This window comes from Clavelina lepadiformis, chromosome 1 (assembly GCF_947623445.1).
Source record: "Clavelina lepadiformis chromosome 1, kaClaLepa1.1, whole genome shotgun sequence".
NCBI lineage: Eukaryota > Metazoa > Chordata > Ascidiacea > Aplousobranchia > Clavelinidae > Clavelina > Clavelina lepadiformis.
Genome location: NC_135240.1, coordinates 19,905,814 through 19,924,960, shown reverse-complemented (window position 1 = coordinate 19,924,960; position 19,147 = coordinate 19,905,814). Strand labels below are relative to the sequence as shown.

The following is a 19,147-nucleotide window of genomic DNA, read 5'->3' as shown; positions in this document are numbered from 1 at the left end:
AAAACCTTTCCAGTGTTCTAGACGTGTTGACTGTTAAGTACACCTGAACGAAGTATAAAATGTGTGTGTGATCGAAACTTTTAATGAATGTTTGCAGAACTTTCACACCGATGTCTGCGGTTGTGGACAACCTATTTTGTCACAGTATTGCAATGGGTCTGTTTTTTGCAGAATATACTTTCGATGTTTTGGGTTTAGTACAGAAGTGCACAACCAAATGACGTCACACTTAGAGTAGGTGGGGCCTAGTATACAAATGCATCCTGTGGTTGTGCAGTTCTGCATTCCACCCTATTTGTCCACCAGTTGGTAAATTAACACTGGACATTCTAGTTGAAGTAATAAGAACACGTCTGATTTTACCAGTAACAGTGCCAAAGTTTTTTTTTTGAACAGTTAATAGGCTAGTAAACTTAGTATAATATTGTTGAAAGTTGATTTTGACATTTAAACAATGCATTATTTTTAAATAGCCTATGATTTGCTTAGATGTATATAAAACAACAGATATTAAATTTAGCTTAATTGCACATCTTAATGAAAAGTGTGACACCTGCATGTATGAGGTTTACTAATGTGTACACCAAACTTTTTTATCTTCATGCCAAGTTATAATCATAAATAAACAAAGAAAATCTGGTTGTTTGAACACCAAGTTATAATAAATAAATAAGAATTGTGTCTTCAGTGTACGCCAAAATTTGCATCGTTGCACGCATGATTTCTGGCTGAAAACTGTTGGGGTCAGATGGCTAAATAATGATAATATGGGTCTAGTGCAGAAGTGCACAGCCAAATGACGTCACACTTTGAGTAGCTCGGTTCTAGTATGCAAATGCATCCTGTAGTTGTGCATTTCTGCATTAGACCCGGTAATATAATATTTTGTATGATTGTAAGTAGCTCTAAAAACATAAATACATTGTAAGAAAATAAGAACACTACTGCTTTTCATGTGTCAAAAACAATTAAACAATACTGTACATCAGAGACTTTTTTAATTTACCTATTTTCTGATTTCTACTGACAGGAGAGCTTAAAATAATGGCTAGCAACGAAAGTAGTTTATTGTTTGCAAGCTCAGCATCATCACAGAGTTTTTTACATCAAGAGGAAAGTGATGAAAATTTTCAACTATTTAAAAAATATATTTTAGAAAAGCATATTGCTGACGTTGTTCGCTTTTTACTGGAAGAAGAAAATAATGTCCATTATTCGATTAAAATAGACGGAGCGGATCTCCTGGAAAACTGTGTCAACTTAACTGACCACCTATTCTTTCAGTCAGAATCAATGTTAAAAATGTTTAATCGAGCTTTTCATGCAGCTATGTACATTGTATATGGTACACATTGTTTGAAGGAGCACATGTCATTGAAGCCATTTTTGCATGTGCGCTTTGTAAAACTTCCCTCATGCAGTGAAATATGGAGAGACAGAGTGCCAAAAGCAAAAGATGTTGGTTGTTTTTTAGCACTCGAAGGCACTGTTATAAGAACAAGTTCTGCAAAAATTCTTGAATTTAAAAAGGAGTATATGTGCAACAGATGTAAAAATGTTTTTTCATTACAAGCAGATTTTCAACTTCATTATGCTGTGCCTACTCCTCAAACCTGTCCTGTCACTACTGACTGTACAGGTAAGAAATTTGTTGTTGTTGCTGGTAATGATGGAACAACAGGCCCCAAAAAATGCAAGGACTATCAAGAAATACGTGTCCAAGAACAAGTTCGAAAGCTATCAATGGGCACTATTCCCAGGTCAATGACAATAGTTCTGGAAGATGATTTGGTTGACAGTTGCAAACCAGGTGACGACGTGGTAATATTTGGTTCAGTTGCTTGTCGATGGCATACTGTGTCAGTTGGGAAACCATGTGACTTAGAACTAGTTATAAAAGCCAACAATGTCGAGGTGTGCAATGACCGGCGATCTACAATTAAAGGTTTGGATATTGACGAGCTGCAAGATGAATTTCAATGTTTTTGGGCAGCTTATGGCCATTCCCCCATGGCGGCCCGAAATCATATTCTTGCTTCATTGTGTCCACAAGTATATGGGCTTTATGTTGTTAAACTAGCAGTTGCACTTGTACTTGCAGGTGGAGTTCCACGTACTGATTCTACTGGCTCCAGGGTTCGCGGAGAGTGTCATTTACTACTGGTGGGTGATCCTGGTACTGGGAAATCCCAGTTTTTAAAATATGCTGCAAAAGTTACTCCTCGTTCTGTATTGACGACAGGAATTGGTTCAAGCAGTGCAGGGCTTACAGTAAGTGCAATACGTGATGGACCCCATTGGACATTGGAGGCTGGTGCCTTGGTTCTAGCTGATGGTGGCATTTGTTGCATTGATGAGTTTTCTGGAATAAAAGAACAAGATCGTTCTGCAATACATGAAGCCATGGAACAACAAACTATTAGTGTTGCTAAAGCAGGTTTAGTGTGTAAGCTTAACACAAGGACAAGCATACTTGCTGCCACAAATCCCAAGCTTGGCAAGTATGATGAGGCATCAAGTGTTTCCATGAACATAGCCATGGCTAGCCCTTTACTCAGTCGTTTTGATTTGGTTCTTGTGTTGTTGGATGTCAAAAATGCTCATTGGGACTCGGTAGTTGCTGACTACTTGCTTACAGGTAAAAGTAATGCAGATCAAAAGACGAATCAATCAGAGCTATGGAGTTTAGACCAAATGCAAGCTTACTTTGGCATTATACGTCAACTGACACCATCCCTTTCCAGTGAAGCTGATCAGGTGCTGCGTGCATACTATCGCTGTCACAGACAGTCCAACTCACGAAATGCTGCTCGCACTACTATTCGCTTGTTGGAAAGTCTTATACGATTGTCAGAAGCACATGCTCGACTTATGTTTAGAAATGTAGTCACCATTCAAGATGCTATTGCTACTGTAACTGTTGTAGAATCTTCCATGCAAGGAGGTTCATTGTTGCCCACTGGGAGTATTTTGCATTCATGTTTTCCTAAAGATGCAGATGTAGAATATCAGAAACACTCTCGTCTTGTACTTCAGTGTCTTAGTTTAGAACATCTATTCGATAAACATGGGCAAAAAGCACCAACAGTACCGAAAGCTGCATCAGCTTGCGAACAAACTGGACATTCTGTGTTGTCAACAAACTATGAGTGTAAGGACAATGTTGTTTCACAGACCCCTTCTAATCAACCAAGTGTAAACGGTGGTCAGTCTCAAAAAAATATTTCATTACAATGTCATCAATTTAACAGTGAAGCAATTGATGACATGCAAAATGTCAATATGAGTTCTTTATTCAAAATAAAGCCAGGTTCTCAAAATTCGTTGGAAAATCAGCAGTCTACTCCAAGAGCATCTACCCAAAAGAGAAAGTCTGATGTTTTGAACGAAAAATCTTCAAATGTATCATATTTCTTTAAGAAGCAAGAAACCTTTCCTGCAAAAGTAATTTGTACAACATCAAACCAAATATGTGACCAAGATAAAAACTTGGTGTGTATGAAAACCTCCCATCATTCCAGTGATGCTACAAATAATCATAATAACATCGATTTGTTACCACAGTCTCAAATATCATTATTTTCTATGGAAACATTGCAGACTGCTAGCCAATCTTCCAGAAATTCTTTTTCTGGGCTTAAAGCAGAAGATCAATGGAATATAAAATCAAATTTTTCTACTAAAGATCCTGTGCCACACGTATTGCCCTGTCCAACTTCAGTCACCAGCTCCATCACAAACCAAGCTTCTAGCATATTTCGGCTTCCCGATTCTGAAGCCAAATTTGCATTTTCACATGATTCTGAATTCGACTTTGGAAATGAAACCAAGTCAGATGGGTTCAGCAATCTAAAAAAAAGTGATAAAAAACAAGCTAATCCAACATTTTCATTTACTCTCGATCCATGTGTGATAGAAGAAATGAGCAATGATTTAGATTTTTTCTAGTATATTTTTGCATTGCTTTATGCTTAACATTTCCCATGAATGTATTTTTTCTTAATTCATATATTTCGTTGCTCTGCCATGTTTTTTATTCACTGCTGAGTTTCAGTTAAGTTGATTTATTTGCCTATTTGGTATCATTGTTCGTTTTTCCACCATCGCTTTTAAAGTAAATTTTTTTGTTTCTTTAGGAATTTTAAAGTAAAATAAAAAGTATGAATTACATCAAATCTTTTGTCAAGGGCACAGAGGATGCAATGCCATCTGGTGCTGAAACTGTATGAGCATTTTAGTAGTCAAATTTTTTCATAGTTTTACGCTGTTTTTTGTAGTGCTTTAGTTCTAATATGTACCGTAGTCATTGTCTTGAACTTGTAGATTTTGACAACCATTATAATATTTTCATTGATACAGGTTGGTCGACTTTGTGACAGAGTGTCTTCTTCAACCCTTCTGGATGACAGAAGAGATGCAGTGAGAGCTCTTAAGTCCCTATCAAAGGTAGAAAAAGTAAAAGGACAAAATATAAGTTGTACAACGCAATCTAAGATAGCACATGCAGTTATTTTGCTTGACTCAGCAAACTATAATTGCTTAACTGTCCCACCTGCAAAATGAAAAATACCAGCTTTTACCAAAATAATTAATTAAACACACTGCTTTGGTACACTGGTTATCTATATTGTGGGTTAATTTGACTATATCTTGTGAACTTGCAGAAATATCGTGTGGAAGTTGGTTCTCAAGCACTGCCACATTTAATTGAAGTATTGCGAAGTGATTCAAATGATGATGAAATAATTGCTTATGCATTAGAAACTTTGTTTAACTTATCAACAATTGATGTTGATGATGAAGGTCAGGGCTTGTTTCACCATTTAAACTGGTTATGTTTACTTAGTACCAGTATACGTTATGTACAAAATTTTAATAACATTTGCTCTTAGCTAAAAAATTTAGAAATAGGGATTGGTATTGTGTAATTTAATGTAATTTTATGAATTTAGGTTTATCTTGCTGTGTTGTACCGTTTAAGTAGTGACATTGGCATTCAATAGTATATAATTGGGTACTTGGGTTCATTGTCGTTTCACATTTTTGAACAACATATTTTAATGCAGGAGACATGGTCGCTCAACCAGAAACCATCTTAACATTTATTGAAAGTTTTATTGCAGTGACTGTAAGTTACAAACTAAGTTATAGTTTGAGGTACAATTAACTACTTCTGCCTTTTTTATATCCTTCAATACTATTACTATAGGAGAATGTTATTCTTGCATTGAACATGATTGAAAAGGATAGTTTTGCTGCACGATGGGCTGCAGTTCGTCTTTTAACATCATTACTAAGAGGAAAGCCAAATGAACTTCAACAAATAATCCTTATTATGCCGATGGGTGAGTTGGTTGGATCAATTCTATTGTTGCAGACTTTTTCAGACTTATCTTGTCTTTATGGCAGGAATATCAAGAGTGATGGATTTACTTGCCGAGAGCAGAGAAGTTATTCGAAATGATGTAAGAAGCAGTTTTGCAGACCTTCAGATTTATTTCCAGATTAACAGATTCTTCAAGCATTGATGTGGTTATGTTTGAAATATTTTCATTTTGAAGGCTCTACTTGCCCTCATTGAACTCACACGGGGGAATTCCAACATACAAAAAATTGTTGCTTTTGAAAATGGATTTGAATCAATTTTCAACATTATTCGTGAGGAAGGTTCTAGTGATGGAGGTGTAGTTGTAGAAGATTGTCTTCTTCTTCTTCTTCATCTTCTAAAAAGTAACACTTCAAACCAACAGTTCTTCAAAGTTAGTAAATACCACTAATTTTCTCAAAGGATACTTTGCTATGGTTTATCTATAACTTTGTTGTGTGTAAATTTTTGCTTAGTCCTTATTTTTAAATTCTATTTCTTCTATTTTGCACTGACAGGAAGGTTCATTAATCCAGCATTTAACTCCTTTTTTTGACATCGATCCTGAAAGTCCATGGTCTGCGCAAAAGAATGCAAACTTTCATTTAATGTTAAAGGTGCGTAAACACAAAAATATGTCAATCACTCAACAGCATTAAAGATTGTTTTTATCATTCCAGGTGATACGTACACTCGTGTCCCCTTCGAATCCCTCAAATATGACTTCCTCCTGCCAACTTGCCATGCAACACTGCCTGCTTTTGAGAAAATTGTCTGACTTGTTAATGGCTACAGGAATCCCAACAGACATACTAACAGAGGTACGTATGTTAATTTTTGATATTATTTTTGCCATCATCTTGTCGAACTAATATGTACTTATGATATAACAGCATCTCATTACAGCTGAAGGCACAGGCTTAGTTAATTAAAGTATATGCTTTTTAAAGTGTACTCAGTGTAGTTAATTTGTTCAGACAATCAACACTGTGTCGGAACTAATTCGAGGATGCAATGAAAACCAACAATATTTTGCATCTGTTATGGCACCGTGGGATCCACCTCGACCAGCTTTGGTTGTGTTGTTGATGTCTATGGTCAATGCTCAGCAACCTTTTCAACTGAGATGTGCTGTTCTGTACTGCTTCCAATGCTTTCTGCACAAGTTAGCCATAAGCGAATTAATAAAACTGCATCTGCTAGGTGGCAAATTTGCTAGCCAATTTGTTGTCCTATTTCTGAATTATATTCCTCAATTTATTTTATATTATTGGCTTTTATTGCTCCCACTTGATCGGACCACTATATTCTATCTCCAGTAAAATTTTGACGTTTGAGATCCTGCCGTTAAAAAGCTCCGTACGGTTTGTGAATGGGAGCAGACACACATACGCTTAAATTTGCTTGCGCAAATTACACATTTATGTATATTACAAATATGCTGACTTTTAGAAACAGGTATTGTTCTTTGACTTGTTTGTCTCATTTACACTTTATGCTTCACAGGAATGCTATGGGACAGTCTCAGATAATCAGTACATTATTGCCCTCTTCACTTGAGCGTAAGTTACTTCTAACTTAAAATCTTAACTAAATAAAAACTTCTTACATGGGTCCACACAAGTGAACTTGTAATATGAAACTTTTCATGTGTTTCCAGCTCAGGATGTATCAGTTGGGCAGCTTCTCTGTGGAGGTCTTTTTTCGGTTTCTGATTCGCTCACAAACTGGTTGGCTGCCACTGCATTATCACATGCTTTACGTTCGAATAATGATGCAAAGCACCAACTGTTGAGGGTTCAACTAGCAACTGCTCCAGGAAATCCTCCTATTACTCTTATAAGGCAGATTACAAACATTGTTCACCAGGTCAGTAATAGATAGTATCTTGAGTTATGTATTGGATAACTAGACATCCAGACATGTATAATGTATTTCTTTATCACTTGTCTAACATTTAACTTATTTTGTAAATTTTATAGTAACTATAATTAATCAGATTAAATTTATAAATTGATTTGTAGAAGGATTATTCTTTGATAATGTTTGTACTCTTTTGTAGACAACTTTTCTTCAAACTCGAGTTGGCTTACTTTGTTTATTGTGTGGATGGTTAACAAACTGTCCTGTTGCTGTATCTCATTTCTTGGACAACAGCACTACTGTTTCATTTGTATCCTTCAGTTTTGTGTTACATTTATTTGTGTTTCAAAATTATGAAAAAACATTTCAATTTCTTTATATGACCTTAACTGCTACCCTGGAATAAGCTTTTGAGTCAAGTTGCAGAAAATGGAACAGACCTAGAGTTTGTCATGCACGGCGTATGTGCGCTTCTTCTTGGTATCTGCATTATTGATAACGATGGGTCTGTTTCTCAATACACTAAGTAAGTCGGAAGTTAGTAAACAGTTTGTTGTTAACATACAAAATATACATTCATGCATAATAAAAGCACTCAGGATATTTAGTTGAAAAGTAAATTTATGAACATCTATGAATTTTAAACTTATGTAAAAACTTCCTTCTTATCATATCTATTTTCTTAACATTTCTCTAAGGGAATCTCTCATTGAACTAATCGTAGCAAGAGTAGGAATAGAACGCTTTTGTGATGCATTGAACTGTGTACCTCAACATGATATCTATACAAAAGCTTTGCAAAAACCTCAACCTTCTGCTGATGAACCTGACCATTTGTTGCTCAATCACACATTTGCAAAATTATTTAAGACTCAAGAAGGTATGTTTGGCGTTCATGGATAACCTAAAAAGTTGTCTGCATGATCACTTGATCAGAGTATGACAACAACTTACGTCTTTTCAGATGTCATTATAAAAACTGTATCAAATCTGGAAGATGTAAAGAAAGAAGAAGAAGTAAAAGCTGCCATGAAAGCACATGACTCAATCGTCAACGAATATAAGACCTTAATAAGAGAGCAGGTTTATAAATTAATATTAATATATAAATTATAATATTGATAATATTTTAAATATTAATTTTGCGATAACTTTACATAAATTATATTCAGTTTTGTATTGATAAAATCAAACTTCCAAACAACGTCATGGTGAGGCATATTAACATTACAGTAACAGATTTCAAACTAGGATATATAGACAGTAAGCAAGCAAGCAAGCAAAGTTTGAGTGCTATACAAAACAAAGTGTGAAACAATGTTGAAACAACTGCAGTATAATTTCTCGCTAGTAATTATAATGGTGTGAAGAGATGTTAAAAATGGTTTTGTAAAGTTTTCAATGATGTAGTTTCTGCGAAATTACTAAATATTACTTAATTGAATTTATGCTAAATATTTCTCTTTCATTAGTTATTGCTGTTTATACCCTTGGGCTCCTTGTTAAATATTTCTCTGCAATTAACTTCCCTGGTTCTGTCTCCAATAAGTTAAATTAAATACTATTTTAGGATAGCAAACTGGAAGCATTTAAGGGAAAATGCAATAAACTTGAGGCAGATTTAACATCTTCAGCATCACTGTTATCAGAACGTGATGCCCAAGTCCAACAGCTGAAAGACCAATACAATCTTCTCAAACTTACCCAAGGTAAACAACAACAAAAACGACAAAGCATTTGAGGTTTTCAGCGAAATTTGTCAAATAAATTAACTCAAAGCTAAAAATGTAGCACGATGAAGTTAGCATTTTAGATTATTACATTTATATTCTTATACCAGGTACTTCGGGTGATGAAACCACAGCAGTCATGACCAAGCGAATTGACGATCTCAACCAGCAAATCATTGCCAAGGATAATGAATTAAAATCTTGCCAACAAACAATCAGTGAATTGGTTGGTCAATAAAGGCTGTAGTTTGTGATATTTTACATCGATTATTCTACAACTAACATGATCTTTACAGAAAGCGCAGGGTGATGTCAAGCTATCTGAAAATCCCAGTGCTGATGAGAAGTCACAAAAGGACATTATATCAATGCAGCAGGAGGTAAAAATTTCTTATTACTTTGTTGTTTTTTATAAATATAATTTTTTTCTATAATTTCAACTTGCTACATATTTAACACAGCTGAATAGATTGTCCATAACATTGAAAGAAAAAGAAGAAGAATTAGCAAAAATGACCAATGCAAGTACTAGTGCTGTGGTGCAGCAGGTAGAATTTGATTCAGTTGATGCTTGTTATTGCAGTAGCTTTTTCTGGATAATTCCATGGTGTCTAGAGCATTTATAATTACAGGCTGATGCAGCAAGTGACGCGTTAATTGCTGAAAAAGTTGCTATGCAATCACAACTAGCTGACAGCAAGCATAAACTAGACTGTGCAGTAGTGGAAAAAAATCAGATCAAGGTGCTCGTATCTTTATTGTGTAGTAACTTTTGCGCTGTGTAACTGAACACAAAGTAATTGTAATTCAGCATGTGAGCACCTGCATGTAATATTTCATAGTTGGCACATGTCAGTCATATCAGTGCTAGTACGTTATATCTAAGTGTTGCCATTTAAACTAAGTTGTTTTCATTTATCGTATATGGCTCTTTCACATAAATAAATTTACAAAAAATTAAGTACGAAGTTGTACTGGTAACTTAAAAACGTTGTCATGATGTCTTCCTAGTTTACAAGCATTTACTACAATAACAGTTAATAAGAATGTGAGCTATGTTATTTAAATTTGCTTTTGCAGGAGGAAAATGCATCGTTGAAGCAAAAGTTAGCTGAGGCTGAAAATCAAATTGAAGAACTACAAAAGACTGCATCAGAGCATGTTGCGAAGTACATAGAAAGCAATTCCGTCTGTGAAACCATCAAGAAAGAACAAGATGATCTCTTAATTTTGTTGTCTGATCAGGAAGAAAAGCTGAGTACTTACAAAAAGAAACTTCGAGGTCTTGGAGCTGAGGTTTGTGTGACGTTACATCAATGCTACATCCCATATAAGTGAAGGCATAGGGCCTCAAGTTTAAATCATGACTTTGTTTATTAAATATTAATGAATGAAGGGAATACATTGAGCACGATAGGCATTTAAAAATATGAGCAAAACGAATGCAAAGCTGAATGAAACCTCATTTTCTTTGAGCTGAAGGGGTGCATTAAATCATTTTAGTTATCAGAAATCTTAAATTAAGGGAGTAAGCAAGTTTTCAGCATGATGTTTTATCGTCACTGATAGCTTTTTTAACGAACACTATACTATATAGGTGTCATCAGATGAGGGAGAAGATGAATATGAGGGGGGTGACTTAAATGAGGAAGAATCTGAAACCAACAATGTAAATGGAGAAGGTGCCTAAAGTTATGAAATCATCAAAGTTGCCACTAGAATTTGCTTGTAGAGATGTAAGGTGCCATTTTAATAACACTGATATATTCTGTCAACTTCATATGTGCAATGCAATCACTGCTGCTGTAGTTTGCAATGTGGATTGATATTTTTGCTAATTAATTATTGCAAGATGGAAGTGCAATTTATGCCGATTTTACCATTTGGTACAATTCTGATTTTTGTAAATTGAACTTTCTTTCTTGTCTGTAAATCAGCGGATCATGCTGCTGAATCTGATTTTCAGAAATGAAGCAGAATCACATATTTGGAATTTTAAGTTTTAGCTGCTGTTTATGGTGAGGCGTGTTTGTATTGAATTTGTCAAATTATTTATTGTATAAACTGTTACTATTCTTGAAACTTGTCATGATGATATTTGAATGGGGGAAAATATTTAGTGGGTTATTACTGTAAAAACTACATACGATTATTAAGGAGTGATCATTTCTCTATAAGCAAGCCTCGCAGCCCGTTGTTGAAAAAAAGCATTTAGGTTAGGAGAATGGGCGTGCGAAAAGCTAATTTCAGCTATTTAGGGTTTACCGTATTTTCTTGAATAGAAACCGCGGCTACTATTTTTTATTTTTGAACGTTTTGTGCGGCTTCTATTTTTATTACATGAATGTTTTTCTCTTCTAATTGGTACTCAGTGGGCATTCAGATCTATCTACCATAAGTACCGGTAACAAGAAAACGGAAACAGTAAGTCAGCTGCAATTTTATTGTCTCTTTTTGTAAAACCGTTAATCCTATAGCTACTACTATTGTCGCATCAGTGTGAAGCAAACTAAACCAGAAGGAAATGGAAGTTCCAGTGATAATAATGACTTGAACAATATCAGTATTATTGATGATGTTGAATATGACATCATACAATTCAATTTGAACAATCTGAAAAATATTACATTGTATTTGCCTGCCATTAACTAATTTGATACAGAACTACATTAACATAGGTAGATCAGTGGTTTTCTACCACAGTGTCTCGTCATACTACTAGTTAAGATTTAGGGTAATGCAAGGTTACACTACCCTATAGACTGATTTTAAAGGCATTATGCAATACCATATATCATCTGTTGAAACTTACCAAGTCTAGGCTACAAAAGTAAAATGCAACTGTTGAGACGCAACTTACAGAAAACACAACTAATATTTCAAATTGAAATATATTATCAGCCATTCAGCATAGAAGTTTGAATTGTTGCATCGCTAGATGCTATTAATTTCCATAGACCCATTAAACAAAGAAAGACAATTACTTGATTTTGTAATTCCACAGAAATCCAGATAGCAGCACAGTGTTATAAACACCAAAATAAATGCAGGACGTGTTATAAAGACACTAAGTTTTTATCAATCAACCTCTAATTTATGCCGACTCTAATTGCCATAATCAAGTCGATTGAAGAACTAATTTCAACTTAAAGCTTACAAAAATAAACATTTGAACAGGGAAAAATCAAAATATGGAAAGTACAAATGAAACACGCTATTAACAAATCCCTCTAAATTCTGCTGCGGTCTGGATTCGAATTGACATACCAGTGTCACGGAACACAGCAACTATTATTTAAAATTCTCACAGAAATCTGGTATTGAGGTTATGGTTTCAATATTGTTAAATTCTGATTATTACTAAGCAATTGATGACCTATAGAGTAACTGGTATTCCATAAACAGTCCATTCCTGTGTCCTACAACATTAATACAAAATGTTCATAATGCTATATAAACTTCCATCGGCTTATTCAAAACGGTAAACTGGAAATACAAAATTTATTGACTTCATAGCATAACTCTGGTAGACATAAAAGTACAACACTGATTGTTAGGTATTATTTATGAAGGCGTCATACATAAATGCAAAAAAAAATATAAAACAGGTAAAGAAATATAAATTTTACAGTGAAAAAAACTTTAACTGATGTCTCAGTAGGTTATTAATATACAACATTGTCATTTATTGTGTAAAAGAGATGTTCTTGCATTAACAAGGATCTTAAATGCATCTTCACTTCCTGGTGCAACATTTTTGTCTGGATGAAGCAAAACTGCCAGCTTTCTGTATGCTCTGTTAATTTCATCCCTGTACAGAAAGTTACACAAGATAAGAAAAAATACTTTATTTCATTTTAGCCTTTTTGCTTCCTATACCTTGTAGCAGTGTGATGAATTCCAAGTTTTTCGTAATTATCTCTCCCATTTCTAATCCTCAGAATCGCATCAGCTTGTTCCTTGGTAAAGCCGAGATTTGTATTGATGACGGGAGGGCAACCACCATTTTCTGACATTTCAACCAACTTGTTAAACAAATCCTGCAAAGAATTAATATCATGATGAGAAGGAATCGCAAGCAAGAAAATTGTATATAATGGATGTAAATTTGTAAAATGAATCAATATTTGCATATTCCTGGCCTACAAACAAGTTCCATGTGCTTACTTGAAACATTTCATTAATTCCTTCCCCACTTGCAGCTGAAGTTTCAAAGTAGTGAAAGCCTTTGCTTTCAGCCCATAATCTTCCTTCTAAAGTGCTTACATCGCGTTTCACTTTATCAATCTGAACAGGTCAATAGGAAGTTGGAATACCGTTAGTCAGTGGGTGATATTTCAATTTCTTGCAACTGAAGTAGGGTTTAAATATTCCAACAAGTTTCCTGATTTTTGTTAAAAAATTTATAGAGACTGTATATGTCAGGGATGGGCAGGTTGAATACAAACCAAAAACATTTATGCGAATTTATTGATTTCTGAGGTTTCGACTTACACATCTCAAAATCCAGCGGGACTGTATGATGTTTTCACATGATACCAATCATTCTTATCAAATCGCTTCTGATTAGAATTCGCTTTTCTTACAGCTGGATTTAAAGGTCTTTTTCCTGGATGCAATCATTTTAATGGTTTGCCTACATTTCCACTTCCTAATAGACGGTAGATGCGTACCATATCAAAACAACGAATTCTAACACGCATAGCAGCTTTAGTAGCGCATAAAGCAACTCCCAATTGGCCACATACCTTGTGCACAATGTATTGAGCTGGTAGTAGGTAGCAAATTGAGAATTGTCAGATACATATAATAAACTTTGTGAAAAAAATGGAACAATACTTTTGCCTGGTCAGCCCATCCCTAACAATCAACATGTACTAATCAGAGCCTGTTTTAAATTAAGTGCTATGTGAACGAGAACACACTTGGGTACTGAGGAATAAATTTTACAGTTTTATCGTTAATACATATATATATGTTAATCTTTATACCTTGTTTGCACAAACAAAAAACAAAACATTATCAATATTTTGTGTTCTTCCCATTTCTTGTTTCATTTCTACCAGCCATGATTCAAGACTTTCAAAACTTCGTCGATCGCATACATCAAAAACCAGCAAAGCAGCTAAACATTAATAATTGAGACCAACTACCATTGAAACTGTTGCTTGTTTTATCTGCTTAATAACGTTGTAAATAAATACATTAGACCACACAAGCAAGTTCCAACCTTGGGTATCTCTGTAAAATTCATTCCGAACTTCAAAAAAATAGGGATGTCCTGCCATGTCAAATATATTAACTTTGAGCTCTTTTTGATTAACATGAACCCTGTAATATTTACAAGTATGATTAAAAATGTTTTGACAAAGAGACACTTAGCATGAAAACCACTGATTGTCACAAAACTAACTTGGTCACACCGTAATCAATTCCGACTGTTGGCAGATATTTACTCACAAATCTTCGTTCACAATAACGCTTGATAATGCAGCTCTAAAAGAAATATATAAAAAAAGAAAATATCCAAAATTAAATACAAACGTTATACACAAATTACAGCTGCCAAGTTCAGATTATGAGACGATATTACAATATTCCGCTATATAATCCAAACCAGACAACCACTAACTTGAAACAAAATCCAGAAGACAGCATTTCAACCTACCTTTCCGACCTCAGCATTTCCCATACTAATTATCTTCACACGCAAACGTTTTTGGAAACCTTTCCTTATGTTGATATTTCCGTGCACTGATCCAGACATGGTTTTAATTAAATAAAACTATTTGTCCTGCAAACACTAACAGGATTACTAGCACATCAATATGTGGTGTACATAAATCCTCAAAATCTGAAAACAGTGAATTCAATAAAATCAGTAAACTAACTTATTTTTAATATCTTGCCATTGTTTAGTATTTAAAAAACACCTGTAGCAAAATGCAACAGGCTACTTGGAGTCAGGACGACAATATGCTTTGATATAGAAAGCTCAGCAACACCCATGGATTAGCAAGTATAAAAACTTCTTTAAAAAATAAAAATGAAAACACAAGGGACTGCTTGCAATTTTACACATTGGTTTTGTTAGACAACTTGGTTATAAACGGTGAAGTCAGGTTTGCGGGAAAATAGGGTGCACCCCCATTTAAACCACTTTGCCACATGATTTAATCACATTTCGTCAAGCAGTTAATTTATGATCAAGAACAAGTTTCCTGGTGAAAAAATCTCCCAAAAGCCGATGATAAGGGCCAAATTAAATTAGCTGATAGATGTTGCCAGAGGCCTAATGGTAATTCAGTATTACATTATGGTTCAAGACAAGCTAGATGGCTTTGAATGAAGTTGGCAACTGTAACTCGATTTACAGAACCGTACACTTTCTTTATCAATGCCAGACAACAAGTGTATGCCTGTGCAAACTTTTCGGTACAAAAATTGTTAATATTCATTAGCTCATTCTGAACAGGTTGGTACAGTCTGAACTCTGCCTTAGACCAATCATTGCATCAGTCAGCGGCTGCATTTCTTGATCAGCTTCAAAGGCTTGTTCAATCTCCCTTGTTCTCAATGGAATAGGAGTTGGTTCAACAGCAAAAACTTAATATACTTTGATCTCTTGATCCTTCTCATCTAGCCTCATTTATTATCCTCATGTAGCAATGCCAATCAAGGTAGTGGATCAGAAGTATTATTCATCACAATGGTGTGACACATGTAGTATCGAATGACTGCAACTTGAAAACTCACCATTCCATTCTTGTAACTAAGAAGATTCAAGAAGCTTCTTATCTTGCTTGCATTTTTTTGGTGGTCTTGCATCTGCCACATCCTTTCCCATGGTCCAATTCATCGAGTTTACAACAGATGTGCTAGAAAGATGAGTTCTGACATGTTGAACAGACACTTCTTTTGATTCAGGGTAAGTCCACTTTCTTGTAATCGCGCCAAAACAGATTTACCTTTGCAGGGTCATACATTGATACATCTCAGGTGCACAACTAACATCAAACATTTCATAACAACATGAACCCTCATGTGTGATAAACATTGTTATTTTCCTACATTAAAGCTCCAGTTCAATCTGGTGATAAGCCCATTTGATATCCATTTTACTAAACACATGGTTCATATTTTGTAAGACCTGATTAACAGTTGGTATCGGATGTCTTACCCCACGGTTACTGCAAAACGGTAAGAAAAACGTAGGAGAATCCCAATTTTGAGACGTCAACCAAAGATCACTTTTCAGGCAACGGAACTGTAACGATTATTTTCTCGTTCATGTAGCCAGGCTTAATTTCACATTTACGGTGAACCGCGACACCTTTAACTGCACGTAACTGTGAGTAACCTTCAACTGTGAGACTGTGTAGCGTTATCACGCTAATGAAACAAACCGATGATCTTCGAAAAGCCACATTTTATTGGTCTCGGCCAGACGCCGACTCAGACTCCCCCTTCTCTAAAAAGCGCACAATCTTTATATATAACAAAGGTGCCAAATCACGTGATTAAAATAGTTAACAAACGCGTAAAAGGTGCTGATTGGTAAAAACGCTTCAAACGAAAACACGATGATAAGTAACAACAAAACATGTGAGGAACAAAGTCCATAACAGAACCACTTATCTGCTTAAACTGAAGCTTTTTCCCTCAGCAAATAACCCGACGACTAAAATCAAAACACCTAGTTGAACCGCCTGCCCTGTAAGCAACTGCTAGAACTAAGCCGAAAACGCAGGCAATGGGGCTCGCTGTGCGGAACATAAATGGAATGTTGAGTAGCAAGAAATCACAGACTTTGTAGTTTCATTACCGACACCCTTCACACTACTGGACTTTCGCTGCTCAGGATCGCCTCGGTTTGGCTTAGTCGCCTGTAAAACGGTGTCCATCTTTTCCACTCAACTTTGAAAAAATGGGGAATGGCAAAGTCTGGAGCTTGTGAGTGTGGCGCAGACGAGCAAGCTGCAGATCTTGCTATACCTCAAGGTTCTTTCTACCAAAAACGCAATGCTTTCTAGGAAATACATGGTCTGCGAACTATAAATGACAGCACGACTCGGTGGCTGCTTGATTTAGACTCATGCCGCGACATCTAATTCCGGTGACTGAATAATGATTAATGACTCATAAAAATCACCTGAAGCTTGAGAGAAATTTTGTTCCTCACGAACAAACGAGCAGCAATGTAAATGATTTCTTATCGTATCAAACATCGCTGTTGACTAATGATGAAATTGACATAGACCTGAATTATCATAAAAGCATAACATTTTCGCATTATGATTATATACGACAATAGCCAAAGGTTCTATCTTAGCGCAAAGAAAGGATATTACGCTACATATATATGTTGTTGAGCTGTTTTCCTGGTACACCACTGCGACTAACTTGATATTGTTTTATTGATAAATAACATGTGCCGAAGCACAGGTTTAACTTGACGCGGAGAGACGTCTCAAAACAGCTTCCGTTTGCCTCCTTGTCCAAAAAACGACTGATTTGAAAAGCGAACAAGGAATGAAGAGAAAAACCACAGAAATTCTTGGGGTAAATCAATGTGGTGTCCTGCCGCGACCTAGCGGACAAGATGGTGAACGCTACAAAACACTTACCTTGCTTCGAAAAAGTTCAATGAGGGGAAGCAATGCATCAATAGATAATTAATTAATTAATTAATGAAACTACAGAACTGACAGGGAAAATTTAGACAATAAAGTTAAACACGTCATACGATTTGGCTAGCTCATTCCAGAGACAGCACATAGGAGTAGGAAATGGAGCACAGATAATGAAAACACAGCGGGAGGCAGGAAACAGTAAAGAGAAAGTTATCGTTAGTCGACGATTTTCGACGTGTGGAAACCAAAGTAGGATATACCCATACCGCGGTAGTATAGTGCCAAATTATTGCGCCGCGGTACTTTTTTCAGTACCGAATCTCTGTACCGAAATATTTTTTTCAAGAAATTTCAATCATTCCCGGTACTCGGTACTTTTCACGTGATTTTTTCATAATTTTAACAAGTATGTTTGCAAAAAAACGTTTAATTATCCTTTAAATACCAATTTTAGCATCTGCTGATCTTTTTTAATCTAGAAATGCCAAAGTAGAATTGCAAGCGAGTAACGTCACATATGTTTTGACCTGGAGTAATCTTTACCGGGGCATAATAGCGGCAAACATTGCATTTGCAGCAGCATCTTTTAGACAAACAGTACCGGTACCGAGTACCCCCAAAGTACCGAACTAGTTTAAACAAATTTCCTATTATGCAATACTATGCAGACCGATGAAAAGTTAATGACAAATGCGACCCATCAAAACTACAGTGTACGTAGTACGTTACCGTATTATAGTATAAACTATACAATACGGTAATGCTTTTCAGAAGGTTGATTTCGTGTGAGCTGGGCATCGACACCTGTGTGTTAATCTGCCGTGAAGCAATGCTTCAAAAGATTGGGCAATGCCTGAAAATTTCCCAAACAGACAAAACGACGTCACGTCTATTGACCGTGCGACTCCTCGTCGGAGCGATGTTGATCTTCGTTGAAAGAATGCCACTTGTCGCGGCAAAGAAGAATATTCCCATTTTGGGATAAAATGGCGGTAACAGTAGCACAACACGTCAAAATCTGCACATTCCCTGGCACATCCTTCTGAACACGATCGTTCAGTCTATTATTCCAGTACACTGCAAAACTGAACGGTTGCTTTGCTAATCTGACTCCAATGAAAGGTTTTGTTTCAATCTTACCGGGGTCACCAAAGTATAGAGCGCAAAAAAGACTTTAGCTATAACCTATATATGTGCTGTTAAGCTGTTCCTGATCCACAGCTACGGTTAACTTGGTATTATGTTATTGGTAAATAACATGAACCAAAGCACAGGCATAACTTGACGCGGAGAGACGTCTCAAAACGTGGTGTCCTGCCGCTGTCTAGCGGACAGGATGGTGAAAGCTACACTATTTTTACCATAACGCCGCTTAAAGATGTTTGTGCATCGAGAATACACTGAAGTAAACGATAAGCAATTAACTAAACGTGTCTCCAGTGAGTGTATACGAGTTGGGTGCTAAAAGTGTAAAGAATAATCATGTGCTTGCTGTTTCATTACACTGTATTCTAATTTGTCTGCTCCACTGAAGTTGTGTAACAGTGTGGTCTTAT

At 35.7% G+C, this 19,147-nt stretch overlaps 3 protein-coding genes and 1 long non-coding RNA gene across 8 annotated transcripts; 2 read left to right on the top strand and 2 right to left on the bottom strand.

The window, feature by feature from the left end:
• Window positions 1-28: 28 nt before the first annotated feature.
• On the top strand, window positions 29-3,951 carry LOC143464739 (uncharacterized). 2 transcript variants are annotated; one of them, XM_076962702.1, is made up of 2 exons: window positions 29-1,810; window positions 2,102-3,951. In XM_076962702.1, exons 1-2 carry the CDS (start codon window positions 1,045-1,047, stop codon window positions 3,946-3,948), a joined length of 2,613 nt encoding a protein of 870 aa, XP_076818817.1. In that variant the 5' UTR covers window positions 29-1,044; the 3' UTR covers window positions 3,949-3,951. The 2 variants fall into 2 exon arrangements, with proteins under 2 accessions (XP_076818817.1, XP_076818808.1); XM_076962693.1 differs by having other exon boundaries at window positions 31-3,951.
• Window positions 3,952-4,047: 96 nt separating this feature from the next.
• LOC143464751 (general vesicular transport factor p115-like) lies at window positions 4,048-11,040 on the top strand. Of its 4 annotated transcripts, none has more exons than XM_076962723.1 (23): window positions 4,048-4,212; window positions 4,360-4,446; window positions 4,665-4,803; window positions 5,067-5,128; window positions 5,210-5,345; window positions 5,410-5,465; window positions 5,562-5,759; window positions 5,884-5,982; window positions 6,046-6,186; window positions 6,343-6,530; window positions 6,872-6,927; window positions 7,026-7,234; window positions 7,428-7,538; window positions 7,636-7,754; window positions 7,927-8,108; window positions 8,193-8,311; window positions 8,799-8,937; window positions 9,069-9,184; window positions 9,255-9,338; window positions 9,420-9,506; window positions 9,591-9,701; window positions 10,039-10,254; window positions 10,556-11,040. In XM_076962723.1, the coding sequence occupies exons 1-23, from the start codon at window positions 4,198-4,200 to the stop codon at window positions 10,646-10,648; spliced, it is 2,763 nt and encodes a 920-aa protein (XP_076818838.1). In that variant the 5' UTR covers window positions 4,048-4,197; the 3' UTR covers window positions 10,649-11,040. The 4 variants fall into 4 exon arrangements, with proteins under 4 accessions (XP_076818838.1, XP_076818830.1, XP_076818847.1 ...); XM_076962715.1 differs by having other exon boundaries at window positions 4,130-4,223; XM_076962732.1 differs by lacking the exon at window positions 9,591-9,701 and having other exon boundaries at window positions 4,130-4,223.
• An 893-nt stretch (window positions 11,041-11,933) lies between these two features.
• LOC143464796 (dnaJ homolog subfamily C member 27-like) lies at window positions 11,934-17,434 on the bottom strand. Its single transcript, XM_076962789.1, has 7 exons — window positions 14,627-17,434; window positions 14,372-14,454; window positions 14,189-14,289; window positions 13,950-14,083; window positions 13,126-13,245; window positions 12,838-12,998; window positions 11,934-12,769 (listed from the first exon to the last, which is right to left on the bottom strand). Exons 1-7 carry the CDS (start codon window positions 14,723-14,725, stop codon window positions 12,640-12,642), a joined length of 828 nt encoding a protein of 275 aa, XP_076818904.1. The 5' UTR covers window positions 14,726-17,434; the 3' UTR covers window positions 11,934-12,639.
• LOC143464812 (uncharacterized) lies at window positions 13,252-13,943 on the bottom strand. The gene is made up of 2 exons (XR_013118541.1): window positions 13,707-13,943; window positions 13,252-13,567 (listed from the first exon to the last, which is right to left on the bottom strand). It is a non-coding gene; the product is annotated as an uncharacterized LOC143464812 (long non-coding RNA).
• Window positions 17,435-19,147: the final 1,713 nt, after the last annotated feature.

What these genes read in the sequence shown, in the direction of transcription:
- LOC143464796 (XM_076962789.1), bottom strand. Translation starts at nt 14,725, where the DNA reads ATGTCTGGATCAGTGCACGGAAATATCAACATAAGGAAAGGTTTCCAA. An exon ending in ATTTTACAGAGATACCCAAG is followed by an intron (nt 14,084 to 14,188) that starts GTTGGAACTTGC and finishes ATTAATGTTTAG; the next exon opens with CTGCTTTGCTGGTTTTTGAT. An exon ending in GAATTAATGAAATGTTTCAA is followed by an intron (nt 12,999 to 13,125) that starts GTAAGCACATGG and finishes AATTCTTTGCAG; the next exon opens with GATTTGTTTAACAAGTTGGT.
- LOC143464751 (XM_076962715.1), top strand. Translation starts at nt 4,161, where the DNA reads ATGAATTACATCAAATCTTTTGTCAAGGGCACAGAGGATGCAATGCCA. An exon ending in CAAACCAACAGTTCTTCAAA is followed by an intron (nt 5,760 to 5,883) that starts GTTAGTAAATAC and finishes TTGCACTGACAG; the next exon opens with GAAGGTTCATTAATCCAGCA. An exon ending in ACTTTCATTTAATGTTAAAG is followed by an intron (nt 5,983 to 6,045) that starts GTGCGTAAACAC and finishes TTATCATTCCAG; the next exon opens with GTGATACGTACACTCGTGTC.
- LOC143464739 (XM_076962693.1), top strand. Translation starts at nt 1,045, where the DNA reads ATGGCTAGCAACGAAAGTAGTTTATTGTTTGCAAGCTCAGCATCATCA.